The sequence below is a fragment of the Pelodiscus sinensis genome, chromosome 3 (genome assembly GCF_052426305.1).
Source record: "Pelodiscus sinensis isolate ZL-2025 chromosome 3, ASM5242630v1, whole genome shotgun sequence".
Classification (NCBI taxonomy): Eukaryota; Metazoa; Chordata; order Testudines; family Trionychidae; genus Pelodiscus; species Pelodiscus sinensis.
Genome location: NC_143054.1, coordinates 190,474,480 through 190,497,201, shown reverse-complemented (window position 1 = coordinate 190,497,201; position 22,722 = coordinate 190,474,480). Strand labels below are relative to the sequence as shown.

At 41.7% G+C, this 22,722-nt stretch overlaps 1 protein-coding gene across 3 annotated transcripts in view; it reads right to left on the bottom strand.

Annotated features, from left to right (window-relative positions):
* Positions 1–10,384: 10,384 nt before the first annotated feature.
* TASP1 (taspase 1) overlaps positions 10,385–22,722 on the bottom strand; it is a 156,926-nt gene continuing 144,588 nt past the window's right edge. For all 3 annotated transcript variants that reach the window (XM_075925647.2, XM_075925649.2, XM_075925648.2), the window contains one exon: positions 10,385–11,909. In XM_075925647.2, coding sequence (XP_075781762.1) covers positions 11,817–11,909 — 93 coding nt within the window. In that variant the 3' untranslated portion in view covers positions 10,385–11,816. The remainder of the gene's footprint in view (positions 11,910–22,722) is intronic.

Genomic DNA, 22,722 nt, shown 5'->3' with positions numbered 1-22,722 from the left:
GTAAAATGGGAAGGGAGACCTTGGCGCTAACAACGAACATTTTTTTTTAAGAGTAGTAACGAAGAACTTAACAGGGAACTTAGTATAACACGAAAAAACTGAAAGTAAAGCTGAAAATTCTTTTCCTCACAAAGATTGGACATGAAGGATAGATGATTCCTCCGTCTGCAGCCGGAGGCGGTTGAAGAGGAACTGGTTGAGACCAGATTGCGCAGCACGGGAAAGCACAAACGCCGCAAGACCGTCCCCCCCCCCCCGCGCATGTGCACTCCAGCTGACTACAGCTTTAAAGATCTCCGTCTTGTAGCGCTGGGGCAAGCCCAGCACCTAATGTGGAGCACCCACAGGAACATCACTCGAAGAACTTAAAGAACCATTCCTTGATCAAATATATATTTCATCATCATGAGCTTTTGTGGGCAAAACCCACTTCTTCAGACTCAAGATCACCTCATCGGAAGAAGTGGGTTTTGCCCACGAAAGCAAGTTACAGACTGAGATGGCTACCCCTCTGAGACATTCCTTGGTGAGTTCAAGATTTGCACCCCACTAGACTGGACTCTTTTAACTTTATATAGATAGAGCACATGTACCACTGTTTTCTAGCATTTCAGGTTTTGACAGCAGTGTTCGAAGAAATGGAAGTTTGGCTTCATTCAGTCATTTGCTTTGAAGATGCCAAACACTTCTGAGCATAAACAAACCACTACTAATGCACACTGACAGAAAATAATATCTTGCAATTTCCCACTTCAAACAGTTGTACTGAAAGCATCCAGTCATAATTCCACAGGATTGACCAGATCTTCTGCATAGACTATTCTCTTTCTGAGGCATTCCCAAATACCCATTGCTCAAGAAAATATTATATAGAATTCACAGCTACAAAAGAGCTCTACAATTGAGCTTCAAGGGCTGAGAATATTTGCCCCTTCTGAGAGAAATCCTGGCTTCACTGAAGTCACTGGCAAAGTTCCCTGTGACTTCAGTGGCGCAAATCTGTTAGCAATTTCAAGAGGCAGCTAAAGGAACTCAAAATAATTCTGCTGAATATTCAAGATACTTTTCCAAAAGTAAGCCCTGGATAAAGTGCATTGATTGTTCTTTCCAGGGGCTGATAAAAGTTAATTTACTGCAGTCATCATTAGGATTTTTTTTCATGCGTTACTTAAACGCTTAAAGCACTGAAATACATTTTTTAAAAATAATTGTTTCAAATGAAGTTCTTTCGTTTTTGCCAAACAGAACATTTGAAGATCCCTTCGAGAATGCCCTACCAATGACCATACTTACCTTCCTCATTTTTACACCTTTCAGGACCTTCGCTTCAAGCACCCAAGGTTTGAAAATTTTGACTGAGTTCCTAAATCCATTTTTGCCACCTTAATGTAAGCGGGGGAATGGTCCCGCTCTTGTGGGGAACTTTCCTGGCTTCTATACACCCCGGTGAAATGAACCAGCGAAAGGATCTGAGTCCCCGCTCCCACTTCCTTTACCCCACGGCTCCCTGATCCTGAGGGCTCCCCCTCCACTCTCCTGAGTAGCAGAGCCCTTGAAACCCCAACAAGGCTGGGCCCAGGTTTCCTGGGGCTTAATCCCTGACCTTGTAGTCACTAGGGGCAGGAGTTAGGGTGTCCCCACTCCGAGGTGCTCTCTTTACACTGCAGGCCTTCTTGGCCCAGTGATCACTTCATAAGGTTCAAAGCAAATACAATTTATTAAACATCAACTGATTAAAGAGAATAGAATAAGAAACAATGAGAATGGTTAAATGAGAACACACAGCCCTGCTCTGTAGCACAGGGACATCAACACAGCAGTCTGCAGAGTGTAAGGACAGTTCACAGTCTCTTCCTTAGAAGCCCTGGATGTGCTGCAAGGGGCTGCAGGCTGGACACGCTTGCACTGGCAGTGACCACACAGCCTCAGTCTCTAAGTGGCCAGACCCCTCTCCCAGTCCAGAGCCTTTCCCCACACTTTGCAGGTCCCAGTAGCTCACCACATCCAGCTGCAGGCTGTGCTGCTTGGCCAGTTCCAGCTCCTTGTGTTGTTTCTCTGTTCCTTTTGGCTTTCTGAGCACTGCCAGTCTGCTGCTCAACACAGGGTCTGCACTGCTTGGCCTGTCTGTGTCTGGTTCTGTCGCTGCAGGACTTCTTCTTGTCCTCCTCTTTCAGCTCTCTGTCTTTGCAGGACCTCTTCTGCACATAGCTTGTTTGTTCAGAGACAGAGCCAGAACAATCCCCACTTACAACCTGTCAGTCAGGCTGAGCTGGAGTGTTGACTGCTTTCCATTGTCTCTGGGGTCTGTCAGTCTCATGAACCCTTCCCCTTCTGAAGCTGGTAAACCAAAAAACTCCCACAGAGTTTTAGTAAGGGGTAACAGTCCCCTTACATTAATATATGAATGTCAGAGTTCAGCTCAAGGCACCTGGTTCAGAAGTTTTAGCTCATTAGTCTTTAGTGGCAGCTCTCTCCATACTGGCCAGTCAATCCATCTCAAGATTCTTTATTTCCCAGGCATACAACATACATTCTTTTCTCTAATAATAAAAGCTTTCAGAGTTTCCTATATTTAATTGTTTCTTCACAGACAAACTTCATAGCGCCCATGAAGAAAATGTTTTTGGATTAAAAAGTACATAAATATTGTGCATTGACATGACATGTTAAAACAAGATGCCTATCAAATGGAAAACAAGGAACAGTTTAGTAGTAACCTCAAGGTTGATTGTGGACCTTCATAGCTGCTGTAGATCACATTATAGATCATTCCATTTTCTCCATTGCCTTGTAAGCATGACTGCCAATTGCCACCCTAAGAAAATACACTGTAATTTCAATGCAGAATAAATGCTAGTCCTCATTTAACTGGCTGCCTTCACTGGAGTTGCAGCCATGCAGCTGTTCCCCATCCTAAAGGAGCAACCACCACGGTCATTTTTCCTTACAGTAGCTCCCACTTTGGTTATGATGGACCGCCTTTGGCTTGGCTTTAGATTTTCTGGATATTATAAACACTAACATTACACTCCTTCAGAATATGGCCAATGAAATGTTACATTTAATCCTCCCTTCTGTTGTAGATTTTACAGCCAATGGCATTTTTTGTGCCAACTCCCGCATGGCCAGAGTAGGGGGTCTTATTTGTTTTGGCCAGGATCTGGGAGGTATTTAATTATACCATTTAAGAAGTAAATACTCATTGTGCCCTACACAATTTCTGTGTCTGAAAATTTGGTCCTTACAGGGTTAGGAGGAAAAGAGTTTATTTGACTAGGGTGACAAACATCGTTCCTGAAATTCTTAATAGAAGCCACTTGTCAGCTAAATAGAAAACGTGGGAATATTTTGTCTCATGACCAATGTTCCCTCTAATCTTTTGTATCCATGTGCGGAATAATTTTATATGCACCAAGGCATGTGCAAATGTGCATCACCAGTGGAAACAAAAAACCTAACTTTGCTAATAAGCTGGGCGACATCTGCATTTCTCCTCAGCAGTCACACAAGCTCACAGGGAACACTGGTCATGACTGTCACATTCCACGGCCACTGCTTCCATATCCTCCTTCTGTAGTCCACTAAGGAAACCCACTCTAAGCTCCCAGCTCCTCTGCCACTGCCTCTCCTGGGTAGAGACATGCATCTCTCTTCATCTTGACCCGGGTCTATGCATGCTATGCAGTTCCCTGCCTGCATTTTGATATTCCCACTAAGCCAGACTGCAAAAACAGGGCACTGTCTGCACTTTGGCTTGTCTCTAAGGACCATGATCAACATAATTGCCAGCAGTTAAGAATCTCACACAACTATTTATTAGAAAACACATGTCTTTCTAAGGGGAAAGGACTACATAGAAAACATTAACACAATAAAAGAACCTGCACCCATCTTAATAAGTTTATAAGAGATCATCCATGATCTTCAACAAGGGCTCTGCACAAAGGGTTTTCTTTCAGAAGTTACCAGTTCCTAACAGCCTTAGATCAGAAAAGCATGAATTATTCTGTTTTTCTACCAAACTCCATTTGCAGCAATTTTATGGTCATGGGATTTTCAAATCAGCCATTTTTACTTTTTCACGTGTTTACCTCTGACATTTCATAGTGTTATAATTGTGGGGGTCCCGACCCAAGAGAGGGTCATGACAGTGGAGGGGGGTGTGTCACAAAGCTGTTGTGGAGAGATCACAGGATTGTCACCTTCACTTCGTACTGCATTCACAGCCCAGCTGGGTTCAGAAGATGGTGTCATTTTAGAAAAAGCAGCGAGGAGTCCTGTGGCACCTTATAGACTAACTGAAGTGTTGGAGCATAAGCTTTCGTGGGCAAAGAACCACTTCGTCAGATGCATCTGCAAAACATGTTAGTGTAGATTTAAGAAGTGCAAGTCAGTTGGATGGCAGTTAAAAGCTAAGGTCTTGATCCAGCAAAGCACTTAGGTAACTTTAAACACAAATAGTGTAATTGCTTTTAATGGGACTAAGCAGAAGCTTAAGTGCCCAGCTAGATGGGGAGGGGCAAATAAATCCCCAGACATGTGCTCAGATATACACCATATGAGTGTTGTTTTAGAAAAAAGCCCATAAGGTATATTAACCCTTCCCTATATCCTTGCCAGCTGTACAGCTTCGTTGTCTTTCCAACTGTAGTTTCTGAAGTTGGTTTTTCCCCATTTAACCTGAACAGATACAAGGCCATTACAACTTTCTCTCTTTAACTTGCAAATAGAAACACAAAAATAAATGGGGGGGATATTTGCATGATATTCTTATTGATAAACTAGGCAAATATAACTTAGATAGGGCCACGGTAAGGTGGGTGCATAATTGACTGGATAACTGTAGTCAGAGAGTTGTTGTTAACGGTGCTAAATCCTGCTGGAAAGGGATAACAAGTGGAGTTCTGCAAGGGTCTGTTTTGGGACTCATACTGTTCAATATCTTCATCAATGATGTAGATATTGGGATAGAGAGTACGCTTATTAAGTTTGCAGATGATACCAAACTGGGTGGGGTTGCAACTTCTTTGGAGGATAGGGACATAATTCAAAATGACCTAAGCAAGTTAGAGAAATGGTCAGAGGTAAACAGGATGAAGTTTAATAAAGAGAAATGCAAAGTGCTCCACTTAGGAAGGAACAATCAGTTCCATACATACAAGATAGGAAGCGACTGTCTAGGAAGGAGCATGGCGGAAAGGGATCTAGGGGTCATAGTGGACCACAAGTTGAATATGAGTCGACAGTGTGATGCTGTTGCAAAAAAAGCAAATATGATTCTAGGTTGTATCAACAGGTGTGTTGTAAGCAAAACTCGTGAAGTCATTCTGCCGCTCTACTCTGCACTAGTTAGGCCTCAGCTGGAGGACTGTGTCCAGATCTGGGCGCCACATTTCAAGAAACATGTGGAGAAATTGGAAAGGGTACAGAGAAGAGCGACAAGAATGATTAAAGGTTTAGAGAACATGACCTATGAAGCCAGGCTTCATGAACTGGGCTTGTTTAGTTTGGAAAAAAGAAGATTAAGGGGGGACATGATAGCGGTTTTCAAATATCTAAAAGGGTGTCACAAGGAGGAAGGAGAAAATTTGTTCCTCTTGGTTTCTGAGGACAGGACAAAGAGTAATGGGCTTAAAGTGCAGCAAGGGAGGTTTAGATTGGACATTAGGAAAAAATTCCTAACTGTCAGGGTGGTCAAATATTGGAATAAATTGCCAAGGGAGGTGGTGGAATCTCCCTCTCTGGAGATATTTAAGAACAGGTTCGATAGACATCTGTCAGGGATGGTGTAGACGGAGCTTGGTCCTGCCTTGAGGGCGGGGGGCTGGACTCGATGACCTCTCGAGGTCCCTTCCAGTCCTATGATTCTATGATTATTGGATAGTAAAGTGCAGGCTAGATGATGAAATTTCCAAAACTCAACTGCTGTCTTGCATCCACTTTTTTTGACATACACAGAGCCGCATAAATACTGTACATCACTCTTTAGTTTTGTTATTTAACTTGGCAGGTGTACCATGTTTAATATGTACCTTTAAAACCAAGAAACAGTGCTGTATCAGTTCATAGTTTGAAGATATTCTTCATAACTATAAATCTACTTACTGTGTATGAGAGAGTTTATGCATTTGTCCATCCATTTGTGAGTCGGTTTAAGAACTCCTCCTAAACGGTAAGACCAAGGACCATCACATTTGGCATGCAGTTTCCTCTTATCATAACTTAAAGCAAGATCAGGGAGATGTGGGGGTGCTGGGACAATGGGATGTGCATGGAATGTGATTGTTTCTCATCAAACAGAAAGGGAGGGAATAGTGATAGAGATGCAGCCATGTTAGTCTGCTCTAGCTGAAACAAAAGACAGGACTATGCAACACTTTAAAGACTAACAAGATGGTTTATTAGGTGATGAGCTTTCGTGGGCCAGACTCACTTCCTCAGATCTGAGGAAGCGGGTCTGGCCCACAAAAGCTCATCACCTAATAAACCATCTTGTTAGTCTTTAAAGTGCTGCATAGTCCTGTCTTTTGTTTCAGAAAGGGAGGGGTATGATAGCAGAGAGTTATACTCATGAATGACCACAGGGGGGTAGCAAGCACAGGGGATAGTTATACCCCTGAATGACCACAGGGGGCAGGAAGCAGCCCAGCCCTCGGGAGCAGCATGGCCCCCACCACTCTGGCCACCCTGAGGGAGCAGCCGATGGCTGGGCACGTGGCCCCCACTGTCCCAGGCCAGCCCCAGGGAGCAGCCAGTGGATGGACCACATAGCCCCCGCCATTTCCAGGGAGCAGCCAGTGGGTGACCTTCCCACCTGCTCTGAACCCCTCACACCTCTCAACCCCTTTCCCTACTCCTGCACCTCCACCTCCTGCCCTGAGCTTCTCCTCACCCTCCAACCCTGACTCCTGCACCACAGCCCCAGCTCCCTGCCTTGAGCCTTATCATTCCCAACCCTGCCTCGTGCATCTCCCAATCCCCAGCTTCATGCCCTGAGTCCCTCACATTCCCAGCCCCCTGCTCTGAAGGATCTGAACAATGCTGGGTAAGTCTTCTAGTACTTATATATTTTAAGTGAATACTTAAATTCTGTCAGGGCTGCCAGTGGAGGTGAGAGGCAAAGGGGGCAGTCACCCTAGGGCCCAATGATTTAAAAGGGCCCAAGGCTTCGGGCTGCTGCTGCCTTGGGCCCTTCAATGAAGGTATTAGCTGGAGCCCCAAGCTCTTTATATTACCACCAGCATCTCAAGCAGTGCAGAGGACTGGCTGCCTTTAGCCCCATCCCTTCCATTCAAAGCCATGTGCTTTCTAGGGGCCCGGAGCTGAGTCCCCTTGCTCCCATTGCCCAGGGCCCGGTGAAGTCTCTTGCCAACCCTGATTCTGGAGAAAATGAAGGTATGGTGCATTTGGAGAAATGCTGGCATGTTGCATCACTGCTTACTGGCTCCATGTGATCACGCCATACCAGTTAAATTCTGTTGGCACTGACTTCATAAAGTATTAAGGACAGGAACCTTCCTTTTTGTCTTGATAGTGAAACTCATGTCCATACCCACTCAACTCTCACCTTTATTTCTGCAGCGTCCTGCTACTGGTCTCCATGGTTTCATGGCCTCCATCTCTAAGTCTACCCCCCAAATACAGCAGCTAAAATGATCTTCCTCATCTAATCATACCATCTCACTTTCCACTTTGATTCTTTCCACCTGTTATCCCACTTAACCATGCCAAACTTAAATTTCTTATCCTCTATTTCACGGCCATGGATAGCTCCAGCATACAACAGGATAACATTTACATTATCCTAATTAGACTTCTTCTCTGCATATGTCTACATGGTAATTAAAAACCTGCAGCTGGCCCATGTCAGGTGGCTTGGCCTAAGGGGTTGATTGAATGGAGGTCCAAGAACAAAAGTCTACACCCCGTAACCAGAGTCAGGTGGAATGAGCCCAGCCATGAGTTTCTAATGACAATGTAGACATACACGCTGCATCAGACATGCCATCCTGAAACCCTTTGGGCCTCGATATCTCACTCCCATCTTCTTCCATTCACTGCCAACTTCAGTACATCAGGACTCTACCTGCTCATTATTCAAATTTCTTCTCTTCCACAATGCCTACGAGCATTAACCTTCAGAGGTAAAATGACCTCCTTATGCCTCAAACACACAGAGTTTTTACAAGAGAGCAGCACTGGCTTAATTTAAATTAGTTTAGCAAGACTTTATTAAATTGGGACAAAACTTGCCGTAGATACTTATTTCAGTTTAGGTCAACTTTGTAAGGAATTGATTTAGCTTAAGTCCATTTCTTACAGACTTAAGCTAAAACCAAGCATGACTATGTAACTTAATTCAACTCCCTGGCACGTACAAATTATGATACAGCCTTTAATTGCATGATTACAGGCAGTCCCCGGGTTACATGGATCCGACGTACATCGGATCCCTACTTACAAACGGGGTGAGGCAACCCCGCACTAGCTGCACACCGCCCGCCCCCCCAGCAGACCACTGAGACGCGCCGCGGTCCCGCCGTCCGTGTCCTCCGCGGCGAAAAAAGCTGCTCCGCGTCTCCCTGGTCTGCTGGGGGGGCCCAGCAGACCAGGGAGACGCGGAGCGGCTTTTCTCAGCAGACTCCTCAGGTTGAGAATAAAGGACTGAGGGAAGTGAGGTGTGGGAGAATAAAACTGAGCTCTGGAGAAATGTTTGGCTAGAGTTTCCCCTATAATATGTACCAGTTCCGACTTACATACAAATTCAACTTAAGAACAAACCTACAGTCCCTATCTTGTACGTAACCCGGGGACTTCCTGTATTAAAAATAACTAAAAATAAACACACAGGCTTCTGATCCATTCAGTGCCCAGGACAGATTTGCTTTGGGGATGAGACAGGGTTGTGTAGTGAAAGAGTTTGTCATCGACAGGACTTTGGCTTCATTTGTTGCAAAAATTGAAAAGTTGGTAGTGAACATGGGGATTGCACAAAGGGAAAGTATGGTCTTGCGGTTAAGGCAATTGATCTTGGATTCTATCCTTGCCTCTGCTATAGAGATCCTACGTGATGATAGACAAGTTGCTTATACTAAACTTTTCACCGGTAGTCACTTCTGCCTATAATTAACATATGCACAAGAGGACTAAATTAAGATTGCAAGGGCAACTTTCATTCTGAAATAGCCTGCTTTGAGAGAAAAACGTATAGGTGTGCTATTTCAAAAATGCATTGGTCATTTTCAATATATATTTTACTGTTAGTATATTTGTAATGCTCAATATTTCACCAAACATTGCCAAGTTGATCAATATACTGGAAATTAACTAAACTGTACTCAAACAAAACCTTTTTAAAATGCAATTTTAGTTTCACTGCAACTTCAGGTTCAGGGCAATTTCTAAATTATTTTTAAAACAGTAAACAGGAAAATGAATAAGGAATCATATATTATTTTTTCTTGCTTTTTCTTTTAAGTGCAATGTTTAGAAAGCTATATTCCCCAATCTGTAAGATGCATATAAACAATATACATGAAAAAAGCTTAATTCTATACCTTACTTTAATGTAATCCTTTCTGAGGACAGCGAGGCTATGTCTACACAGCAGCATTATTTCAGAACAACTAATGTTATTCCAAAATAACATAGTCCAATGGAGCAAACAGTTATTTCAACATAATGTCAAAATGATGTCAAGCTGGAGGACTTCTTACTCTGACTCCTGTAACCCTCATTTTAGGAGGAGTAAGGAAAGTTGGAGGAAGAGTGCCCTAACTCAGACTTGCTGCTATGTGGACAGCACCAAAAGCTGAATTAAGCTATTTCGACATAAGGTACACAATTGATGTAGCTGAAGTTGTACAGCTTATTTTAGCATTAGCCCTGCTGTGTAGATGTGTCCTTACAGTTACCCTTTGAAAAGAAATAGTGTAATTTACAACAGTGCAAACCCAAGAGAGCACAGCAGGACCTTATCAAAAGCCAGTCTGCTTTTATCACACCTCCTCCTGGCCCTTTCTTTGAAATAATGTTATCTAGTCTGAGGTAAAAGAGCAGCTATAGCCATGACAACCAGGATATTAGTGATAATCCCCAACTGTGAACTAGAAGGAGGGAGTGGTTGATTCTCTCTCAAGTCACACTGTTACTACTCAGAAGCAATGCAGGTTCTAAACAGCTAGGCACAAATATTAACCCATCTGCTATTCTTACTTATGGCCTAAATTCTCTACTGTTGTAAACCAGCATAGCTCCAATGACGTCTGTGGAGCTGCATTAATTTACACTGGAGAATTTGTCATAGATATGTACCAGCAGATTTGTCACAATGCAAAAAACTGCTCTGAACATGCAGTGATGTTACCTTAAACATTAATTCAGGTCAGTTTTTAAAAATATATTTATTACAGTTTTTTTCCAAAAAACACTGATATAATCAATGAAACTATTTAATCAGGATCAAGCATTTCTGTTATAAGCAGGCACAACAATACAACAGAGAGAGATGAGTACACTGTTGGGTGAACTATATTGGACTATATATTTATTCTGTATTTCTGGAAAAAAATAAAATGGAGTATATACTTTGTTACCAAGTCCAAACAGAAAAAAAGTACCATTGTTTCTCTTTGGCCTATCCATAGGACGTTAACAAAAGCTGGTCATTGCAAAAATCTTATGTTGCTGATTGCCAATAGGAAGAAAGGTACTACATGGATGCTTGAAATTTAAGAACTCATCTTCAGAATTCCATTGATTTGCTAAAATATCAGCCATTGTGTCCAAACATAACTGACTAATTATGCTTAAAGGCAGATGTGGCTTACATAATTATGTGAATACATAGCTTTTTATAATATGTGGTAAAATATTACAGTAAATTTATGCATAATGCATACATATTACACACATTAACATATATACACACATGCTGTAAGTGAACCTTGAGGAAGTAATTTTTCAAGAAGAGTGCTACTCTCAGGTTTCTCAACAATAATACACATACTTAGCATCCAGTAATATGTTTATTTCTGTACCTTTTTCTTAAAATATATATTTAAACAAGAAACAAAGAATAGTATTGAATCTTTCCATAAACTTTGTTTTCTTATTTACACTGTAATATTCCATTATACACAAAGTAAAGACTGCGTTACGGTACATTATCTTTATATAGCTTTTTTGTAATACATACAGCTTGAAGCTATGTAACATATTAGCTTGGGAAGAGAGATACATCTATAATATAAGACTTTTTAAAAAACAATTCTGGCCATAAGTCTGCTCTAGATTGTTTCACTGAAACCATTCTTTGTCAAAGAAAAATGCCCCACACAGGGAATGAAGAAGCAGTGTTTTAAAACACTGGATCCATTTAAACTTAAAAGAAATGTACAAACCACAATCACTTTTGCATTACTACACAACTACCTCTGAGGCTTGTTACTTTCTAATGTAGAACATGAATGACAGTTACTATCACATCTTTAAATTAGATTTTTTCTGTATTTAACAAGGGCATTATTTTTAAACTGTAAACAATGAAAATTTAAATGCAACATTAATCATACGTTATCTTCACTTGAACAAGCAGGAAGCGTTCCGATTTTTTGGGGGAAAAAAATGAGCATGCACACACCCATTCACACAGAATGAGCATAAATAACAGCAGCACATATCTCAAGTTATGGTGCACGTGGTTGCAATAAAGAGTATAAAATGAGAGTAAAATTCCCAACATCTGTTAAAACACAAAAGAGCTTATTGTACAAAATGTCATTCACATTCTCTACATTGACTGAGAAGTAAGCTGGTCAGTTTGCTGGGCTCTCCAGCCGACAGACTCCTCCTTCGATTGCCACAGACTGACCTGCCACAGCTCCAGGAGGAAGTCTTGAAATGTGAGTCTGGGGAAAAATGGTGAGAATTTTAGCAACTATGAGAAAAGAGAGAGAACTGAAAGCAGGTGGAATAGCTCGGCATAAAGGCATCTTAAAAAGCATATAAACATATATACATACACATAACACAACTGCAAAAGCTTTCAGACAGTGAATGTTCAGTATAAGAAGGACATTAATAGGAGAGGACACGGTAAATGTATGTAAAATAACAAACAGTGCAAAGTAGGAAAATTGGACACTGCAGTTTACCTACCGACTAATTTTTACCAAAAAAAATTAGGCTTATGATCGAGTATATACAGCAGTTAGGTGGACACAATGTCAATGTAGACACTAGGGGTGTGTCTAGACTACATGGCTTCGTCGATGGAGCCATGTAAATTAGTTTATTTGGCATAGTCAAAGAAGTGGGGATTTAAATAATCCCCGCTTCATTAAAATAAAAATGGCCGCCTCGTTGTGCCGACGATCAGCTGATCCAACACGGCGCGGCAGTCTAGATGCAGATCTGTCGGCTGGGGAAGCCTTTGCCAACCAATCCCATATGCCTCGTGAAACGAGGTTTACAGGATTGGTCAGCAAAGGCTTCCTCAGCCAACAGATCAGCATCTACACTGCCGCGCCGTGTTGGATCAGCTGATCGTCAGCACAGAGTGGCGGCCATGTTTATTTCACTGGCAGCCAGTGAAACCCAGCCCCACTTCCGAGGCGCCCCTGTCACTCTGCTGCTGCCTCTGTATCAGAGGCAGCAGCACGGGGTATCAGGCAGGAGCTGGTTGGCGAGGGAAGCCAGCTCCCCTTGCAGACCGGCTCTTTGTCGCTCTGTGCTGCTGCCTCTGATACTTATATACTTAATAGGGATGGCAGCAACCCCTGTCTGGGGTGGGGTCTGAGCTCCTGGACCCAGTGTGGGCGGGAACTGAGCCTGGCTGCCTGCCACCTATCTTCCAATACACTTTAAAAGCAGAGCCACAGCGGGGATAGGTCCTAGGCAAGCCTGCTTAAAAAAAATCGGGGGGGGGGGGGGGGTAAAGAGGGGGATAATGTGTGTAGTCTGTAGCATTAACCTATATGTTTTTGCTTATCAGTTAATCGACTATTCTATTACATTCCTAGAGCACACAGTGTTCCTGCAACAGCCTCCTCAATCCCACATCCTAGAAGTTAGGGAGGAAGATAGCAGTTCCCCTGCCACTCAGATTCTTCAGCTGTACTCTAAGGGCAGCTTTAAGTTTCTTTTGTGCAAGGACAAGATCAGGTCTGTGATGCTCATGCAATACAATTATCTGTAGCATGTACTGAAATTGCACTTACAGGAGCCACAAAGTCTTCATTTTCCATATGTACAGATCAAAGTTGATCACTTAACTACTATGAAATAATAAATCTTCTGGAATTAAGTATGTAAAAGGTTCCACTGATCAAATTTTATTGGCAAACTGGCATATTTTGCATTGGATAAAGGAATTTGGGCAAAAAACTTACACCTATTTTGCTAGTAGTCTCATTATAAAATGTTGAGATAAAATATATTTTTTCTTCAAAGAAAATGTTTTAAGATTATAGGCTTGATTATGCCAGTCTTCCCAGGGCTGAACTCCCGATGTTAGTACAAGCTTCAGGAGAATAAGACTTGCAGGACTGGTCTATTTTTAAGTACAGTTTTGTTAGGGGAGATGTGACTGGCATGACGCATTGACCTCAAACTGGGATCAGAGGAGCTCCATTTCACCACTCCACATGAGACCTGCTGACAACTGATGACCTAGGACTCATGGAGCCCCACCCCAGCTTGAGGTTCCACCTCTCAAGTTCCATTGGTGGAGTCCCAGAGCAGCATACTGGCCTGTTGGTTTTACTTAAGCCAGCACCAGGAACAGGAAATGGTCCAAACCACTGGCCTCCACCCCCCTCTGGAAAGTGTGTTTTGTGCCTCCTGCTCCCCCAGCTTGACTTCCTGGTGTCCTGATGTGGCATGGCTCCTCACTTCTGACTTGTGATTTGGATCTCCTGCCTCTGACTGTGAACTCTGGCTCACCACTAGGTGGCCTGGCTGTCTATCACCTGGCCCTGACAGTCACGTTATAAAACAGAATGACTTCTACTGTTCCAGTGCTAATGAGAGGCTAGCCTGTGCAAGTCTTACACTGTTGTGCACTTAATTGAGCCCATAGTCCCCTTAATTTTAAAAGATTCAAGGACTGCACAATTTAACCCATTGTGAAGTGATATGTTTTGAAAGCTTCAGAGTCTAAAAGATAAAATAGTAAGAACATGTATCAGTTGAGCAGAATGTTATTTAGAACCTTAACCACACTCACTATAAACTAGGGCTTAAAGCGATTAAAAATATAATCACAATTAATTACACGTGCCTCCCCTTTGAAACTCTGCGGTGGCATTTCAAAGGGGCAGCGCTGAATGAAGTCCAGGATCAGCTGGAGTTCTCAGCTGAACCTGGGCTCCATGCAGCGCTGCCCTTTGGAAGCATCGCGGTGTTTCCAAGGGGCTGTGCATTAGGAGCCTGGGATCAGATGGGGACTCTAGTTGATCCGCTGTTGCAAAGCCCCTTTGAATACATCTCAATATACCCACAAATAACTGCAGGTGAAAACTGGGAGGCTGGGTTGAGTCACTCTAAATATACTCATTTCTAAAAAGGAGCAACTAGCTGTTGAATATGAAACCTCAGTGAGAACTTAAACAGATTTTTCAAAAAATGAGAACATTTTTAACAGATAATCCGTAACTTTGTATCTCAGATGTGTTATGTAGCCATAGGCCCTCTATTTTACTTTTTTGGATATGAAAAGGATTCCCAGTATATAAAAACCTAAGATTCACTTCCAACAGCTGGCAACCTAATAAACAGGAGGACTGGGGCCAGAGGGATAGATTATCAACATAGTATATATATATATAACTCTCCCTCTTGGACATATGTGGAATAACATATTAACTCCTTGAGAATCATTTACTCAGCTGTTCCCCTTGAAATGAAATCCACTGGTTGGGGTTTGAGGTTGGGGATGCCCTATAGGAGCATGGCTCCCAAAGGTGGACCAGGAAGAAATGCAGCAGTCCTTGACTTCTATGGGTTTAAGGTACCAAATCTCCTGTATAATCAAAGAGAAGGAGCAGACAAACACCACTTGAACTACTTTGGAGAAAACTGAAGCTTGTACTGGTGTTTTTGTTCCTGTTGGTGTTTTAATAACTACTTATACTCTGCCCATATAAGGTAGTATCCGTTATGATTGGCTTTTGAACTCTAACGAGCCTTCCCTCTGCTCTTGAAGCCCAAAACAATGGGTAGTCTTTCTGGCTCAGAATAATTGCTAATTAGTGTAAGAACATTATAGGTATTCTTCTTTTGGATCAAATGTATGTGTTCAAATCCAAATTACTTGGTTTTAGGATTTTTTTTTTTATTAAACTACACATTTTGTGCCAAGAACACTTATTTGGTGCCTCATTAGATAAAGTATTCTGACATGACTTGAAAGGTGGACTGTACTTGCTAATATAAAAAGCATTTATTAAAGTCTTTAAAAGAAAATACCAGTTTAAGTGCTCTGCAAAATGATGTCAATTGGCTGTTTAGTACATGATTAGATCACTTTTCATTATGGCCATAAACACAATGGGAAATGAATACAAGGTAAGCCAGAAGTAAGACACAGCTGCATGAAAAAAACAGAACAATGAAAGCTAGCATATAGTATAAACTAGGATAGTGCATAACTACCACACAACAGCATATTCAGTGCTTATGCATACCTAATGAGTGCCTCATTTATTTTTCAGCTAATTTATCATATAGGGAATGTGTGTTTTGTTTCAAATGTTTTGTTTTTAGAAACATTATTCTGATATCCAGTACATTTTTCAGAGCTGGAACAGTACCATTAAAAATAAGCAAATCAAGAATAAAATGTACTCAATTTCACTTGCATTCTGCCACGTTACTGATTAGAGAAAAAAAATTGTCACATCAATCTTTTGAAGGCAAATCATAAATGAAGTGAGGTTAGAATTCGAAGGAGACCTTGAATTAATTAGGAAGTCAAGAGAACTCCAACATAAAAAGGAATCTATAAATGGAATATAATGATTCTATTTACATTTTAAAATGTTAAGGATTTACATACACCAAGATAGTTTCTAAAGCAAGTGTTTTAATCCTCCTCAGTTCATTGAGCTTCCAAAATAGTTTGCAGTCACATTTTGATCATTTAAGAAGACAAGTAACAATCCTCCATTCTACCATCTGGTGATGATTTGGGATTCAGAACATTAGATAACCCAGATCAGATATACTTTTAACTGTGAGAGTACTTAACCACTAGAACTCTTTATCAAGGGTCTTCACAGACTCTTCATCACTGGCAATATTAAAATCTATTTTTAAAATGGACTTTTACATTTAAAGAGATGTGTTAGTTCAAAAGAAATTATTTTAGGAGCCGTCTATGGTCTATGTTATACAAGCAGTCAGAATGGATGATCACAGTGATCCTCTCTGGCTTTGGAATCTATTAATTTATCTTCTATTAAAATATTTTAATTTGTATTTTGACTCAGGATAATCCTTTGGAGTCCAAGTTGGAGTACTGAGCTCTCAGCAGAAAACTGAATGTTCTTGTGCACCCAAAGTTCTTTCAAGTAAGAAAGACAGAATGACTTCTTCAGTCAAATTCTACGTATTTGAATGCAGATTTAATGAGGAGTGTGACATACACTTTTCCTATTTCATGCTTGTAAAAGAGCTTCTCTCTACTCTGAAATGTATGACTAAATGACTAAACACAGGATTACTCAGTAAATCTTTCCACTAATTTTCAAATTAGAATTATAATTAAAATGCATATTTCTTTACCCAATGAATACTGAGTAAGTGTCTTTCTCTTGGCAAAGAGCTTTCCAAAACCTTTTTTAAACAAAGCATGCAATGAAGTAAAGAAGCTCCCCGTGTAAAAACTCAAAATCAATTACTGTAATCTGTACTTGTCACACACGTTACTTCAAACATTTTAAGGGTAATAATGGTTAAACTGGGAACAATGTCTAGTATTTTAATGGAAGTAATAAACTACAAATTATACATTTTTATTCTGCTTGTCCTGTTGCCCACTAAATTTTTCAGACTGGAAAATGAAGAGAGTTTTCAGAGAGATTATTTTTTTTAAAACTAACGCTACATCACTTCTAGTAGACAGTCACAGCAGCCAGGGTCCACTGTAAATACAGTGGCATACAAAATTCCATCCCTCCCTACCATTTCTCTTTTTCCTATCCCCTGGGAAGCAACAGAAATCCAATGAATTAGAAAATGGAAAGAATGACACACAGTAGTTTAATATTAAAACCAGCCCAGGATCAGATTTATAAAGTCATGTCACAAATTCAGTACAAAGAACAAGTTTTAAACTGGAAGCTGATTTTGGAATACAAGAATAAAAATTAAACATTTAAAAGTTAGAGTGATTTTAGATTATCAAACTGGTAGAAAAATCTAAGTTTATAAAATCAAATTATAGTGTATCAAGGATGTTGAGAATGCAAAACTTTGAATTCTCAACATTTTGCAACTATGCTAAGTTTCTTATTTTCATAAAGTTAATAATTAAATTAGAAAACTGTTATCAATTATTTCTTTTTTAAAAACAATGTTAAATTATACTGACATCCCTAACTTGTTGGCTATATTAAACATTTGAGGAAAATAACTGACTATATTTACAAGACATCTCTTCTCAAAGAGATTGGTCTTCTAGCTATCTGCTCCAATTGGTGAAACAGATTTCACCCCCATAGTAAGAGCAGTATCTAACTCAACTAGTTGTAAAAAAGTGATAATCAGTAAATGAAGTAAAACCAGTTCAGATCTTCATACATCTCTCGACCATATCCGTCTTCTTTATCTCATCTATAAGCAGTTCATATTCACTTTCAAGGTCCTTCATGGACTCACCCTATCACTAATTTCATTCAGTATCAACAAGTTATAGAATCACAGAGTTGGAAGAAACCTCAGAAGGCCATCTAGTCTAACCCCCCTCAAAGCAGGACCAACCCCAAAAAACTTATCCCAGCCAGGGCACTGTCAAACTGAGCCTTAAAACCCTCTATAGATGGAGATTCCACCACTTCCCCAGGCAACCCATTGCACTGCTTCATCATTCTTCTGGTGCAATAGTTTTCCCTAATATCCAATCTAGACCTCCCCCATTGCAACTTGAGACCATTGTTTCTTGTTCCATCATCTGCCACCATTGAGAGCAACCTAGCTCCATCTTCTTTGGAACCCTCCTTCAGGTAGTGGAAGGCTGCTGCTAAATCACCCCACTCTTCTCTTCTGCTAACTAAACAAGCACAATTTCCTCAGTCTCTGCTCATAAGTCATGTGCCCCAGACTCCATTTTCATTAGGGATGTTAAGTAACAGTTAATTAACTAATCAAGTGGTCGATGGAATTCCCATCAACTGCTCAATTAGTTGATGGGGGAGAGCACTTGCTACCGCTGCTTTGGCTCTGCATTTTAAACATAGGGAGAGATGCTGGACTCTTACTACATTTAAAGTGCAGAGCTGCAGTGGAGTTAGGTCCCAGGGCTGGTGCCAGCCAGGACTGAGCAGTGATGGCTCATGTCAGCTCTGGGATTGCTGCAGCTCTGCCTCCCCTACCCTCCCCCCACACTGCAGAGACAGTGCGGGGGGGGAGGGAGGGAGAAAGGGCAGCTCCTGCTCCCTCTCCCAATGCTTGCCGCCTCTGACATAGAGGCAGTGGGGGCGGGGGAATGATTAGTCGAGTAGTCTATGCTTATCAGGTAGTTGCGTACTCGACTAGTCGCTTACATCCCTAATTTCCATCGCTCTCTGATGGACACGCCAATTTGTCCACATCCTGTCTGCACTGGGGCCCTCACAATGGCATGCAGTACTCCAAAGGTGATCTCGTCAATGCCAAAAAGAGGGGAATGACCACTTCCTTGCATCATCTCACAATACTCCTACTTATGCAGCCCATTATGCCATTAGCCTTCTTGTCAACCAGGGCACGCTGTTGACTCATATCCAACTCCTCATCCACTGTAACCCCCGGGTCCTTTTCTGCAGAACTGCTGCTTAGTCAGTTAGTCCCCAGCCAGTAGCAGTGCTGGGAGTCTTTCATCCTAAGTACAGGACTCTGCACTTGTCCTTGTTGACCTTTATCAGATTTCTTTTGGACCAATCCTCCGATTTCTCTAGGTCACTCTGGACCTGATCCCTATCCTCCAACTTAACTACCTCTTCCCCAGCTTAGCATCATCAAAGAACTTGTTACGCGTGCAATCCAAACCATCATCCAGTTCATTAATAAAGATGTTGAACAAAAGTGACCTGAGGACCTTGGGGCACTCCACTTGATACCAGCTGCCAACTGAACATTGAGCCATTGGTCACTATCCATTGAGCCCAAGCAAGCTTTCTATTCACCTTGTAGTCCATTCTTCCAATCAAGACTTCTTTACTAGCTGGCAAGAATATAGAGGGGACCATATCAAAAGCTTTGCTAAAGTCAAGATATTTCATGTTCACTGCTTTCCCCATACCTATAGCACCAGTTACTTCTTCATAGAAGGCAATCAGGTTGGTCAGACCTGACTTGTCCTTGGTGAATCCATTTTGTTCCTCACCACCTTCCTCTCCTCCAAGTGCTTCAAAATGGATTATTTGAGGATATGCTCTGTGATTTTTCCAGGGACTGAGGTGAATCTGACCAGTCTGTAGTTCCTCAATTCTTCCTGCTCCCTTTTTAAAAGATGGGCACTATATTTGCCTTTTTCCAATAATCTGGGACCATTCCCAACTGCCTTAACTTTTCAAGAATAATGGCCAATGACTGCAATCACATCAGCAAATTCCCTCAATACCCTTGAATGTATTGAATCTGGCCCCATGGACTTGTGAATGTCATCTCCTGCCTCTGACTAGTCCCTGATGTCAGCTTCCACCAACTAATTGCTAAATCTTAACACAAGCATAATTTGTGTTTTCTCCCAACCTGCCCCTTACACTTGAGAGGAAATCTCTATAAAATTCCATAAAACCACTTAATTGTCCTACAAAACCCTCCTTAAAACCCTTCTTTCTGTGATGCCTTCTTTGTGGTGTACTGAGACAACCATTTATCATGCTGACTAACAACGTCTCATTGTTTCCTTATACATCCTTGTCTGTCTATAATATCTGTGTTCTCTACAGAACACACACCATGAACTAGTTGGGGAAACAGCGGATCAGTTGTTCTGTATTTGTTCACAGCCTCGTGTCACGTTATTGGATTTTAATGTGAACAGGCAGGTCATTGTTGCACCCACTAGAGGGTGTTTGTTCCACATTCTGTACAAAGTGGGCCATGTGAGGTGTCAAATGGAAGCTTATGCTTTGCTGATTCTATTTATACTACTCATATACTTGTATGATTTTTGCATGGAAAGTTATGACTATGGGCTCTGTACTTGTATTTTAAATGTTCTTTGTCTGGGAGGGAGCAATAGACCTTGACCACCTATTGTGAGGAACGATTATCCAATGAATGGCTGTGGTAATTAGCGACGCTGCACAGACAAAGGCTCTCAAGGTTGCAAATAAAACCTGAGGAATGTGTCTGGAACCTGCAGACCAACCAGTACATCATGACAACTTGCATGAAAGACAGAGACAGGTCACTTGATCATGTGACCAGCTCCAGTTTTGGAGGCCCCAGGAATATAAAAGTACCATGAGGGTGCCTCCATCTTGTCTTCAATCCTGCTCCTGATTCCAGAAGCACCCTTGCTATGCACAGAGGGCCGGGAAGGATTTGCTCACCCATCCTGACACCAGAGACTTTTAAGCTGGCAGTTTGTTAAAGAGAATACATTACATACATCTATCACCAAGTTCATTATTCAGGCTCTGAGCAGAGATGTAACAATATCACTCTGAACCTTTTCTTTCTTTTTATTAATAAACCTTTAGATTTTAGATTCTAAAGGATTCTCTTTTGGGATGCTCTTTTGGGTAAGATCCAAGGTATAATTGACCTGGGACTGTGCTGGTCCTTTGGAACTGGGAGAACCTGTTCAGAGTTGGTGAGATTGGGTTTTATAACCTCTCACCTATATAAGGTGTGGATCTGGTTGTGGCACAGGGAACGTTGGGTTATATAAGAGGATGTGCTTATGAGGCTTCTTGCTGGCCAGAGCGGCAGCTGAACTGCTCTGTATGACTGGTTTGGTATCTTATACAGAACCCCAGTCTTGGGCTGTAAGTAGTCCTGGTTTTGAGCAATTTGCCCTGATCTGACACCCTCAGCAGTGCCCAGACCAGATTATTATATTACACTTTGTAAAATAGGGTGCTGATCCATGGCTAGGGCTCTTAGGAGCTACAATAAGAAAAAACTATAGATTTATTTCAGCTTTCCATCTGCAGGGAAGGGGACTGCAGTGATACAGAAGAAGGAATTAGAGCCCGAATCAGCAAGGAGTAGCGGACATTAATAATGTGAACTAAGGCATTCCTTTCCTGAATACCAGTTTCCATATACAATATTTTCTACAACAAGCTACCACAATTAACGCGTACCATCCTCTACCCCACCCTAATTCAAACCCACAATTAAATTGCACCATCAGTACTTTCTGCAGGCTTCCACTCAATTTCTCAACATTGTATTAAGTCTCTTCTACATGCCTGTTTTGATCCTGCTTCAAATGAAACAAGATGGGACTAAAGCACCCCTTTAGGGCCTCACCAAAGCTGAAGAGTAGAAACAGCAGGAGCAATTGCAGTGTTTAAAGCAGTTGAGTTAGAATACAAAACAACAACTTAGGCAAATAGGTGGTTTCCTCCCCACCAGACCTTTCCTACCCTTCTGAAAAACATATTTTTAAGACAAGGTAAATAAATCTGAAAGAATTCAAATGGAATATAAGAGTAGTTATAAGGGCAATGAATTACTAGTTTTAACTGAAACCCTAGTCATAAATCAAATGCAGGAGGGCAGTTCCAGTTGAACTCCTTTAAGCCCAGAACGGAGAAACAGCCATCCAGAAAACATGAAATGGCAATACATAACTCCGACCAGGTCTACAGAGTTTCGGTTTTGGTTTTTTTAAACTGATTAACTATTTCAGTTATGATTTGTTTTTGTTGGTTTGCTTTTTAAACTAAAATATTTGAACTGGCACAACATTCCCTAATTGTTATGCAGTTATATTGATAGTGAGCATCATTTTCTCCCATATACAATTATATTCCTCTAGTTATATAGAAATAAACTATATTAGTTGAAATAGTTTCTGCATGAAGATATTGTACCACTTAATTACAGCAGAGTCCTCAAACTTTATGGCCCATGGCCCACCCCGCTCAACACAAATCTTTTCTACCAGCCGACTACCAGCCGACCACCCATCATGACAAAACGGGTGCAGGAGTAGGCTGAGGGTGCAGGAGTGGGTTGGCGGAAGGGGGTCTGTCTGGAAGGTTGGGGCTGGGGAGGGGTCTGGGCGGGAGAGAGATGCAGGAGCAGGGTGTGTGTATGGTGTCTCGGGAGGAGGGTGTGCATAAGGGGAATAGAGGTGCAGATATGATGGGAATGGTGGGTGCTTACCTGGCTCTGTGCCTCCTGCTGCTCAAAGGCATCACTCTCTGCTGCTCCCATTGACCATGATTCCAGCCAAGGGGTGCAGCAGGGAAAGCCTCCAGATGAGCGGTTTCTTGTGCTGCCATTCTCCCAACTAGAGGGAAGGAGAGTGGCAACGTGCAGAGTCACTTCCTCCTC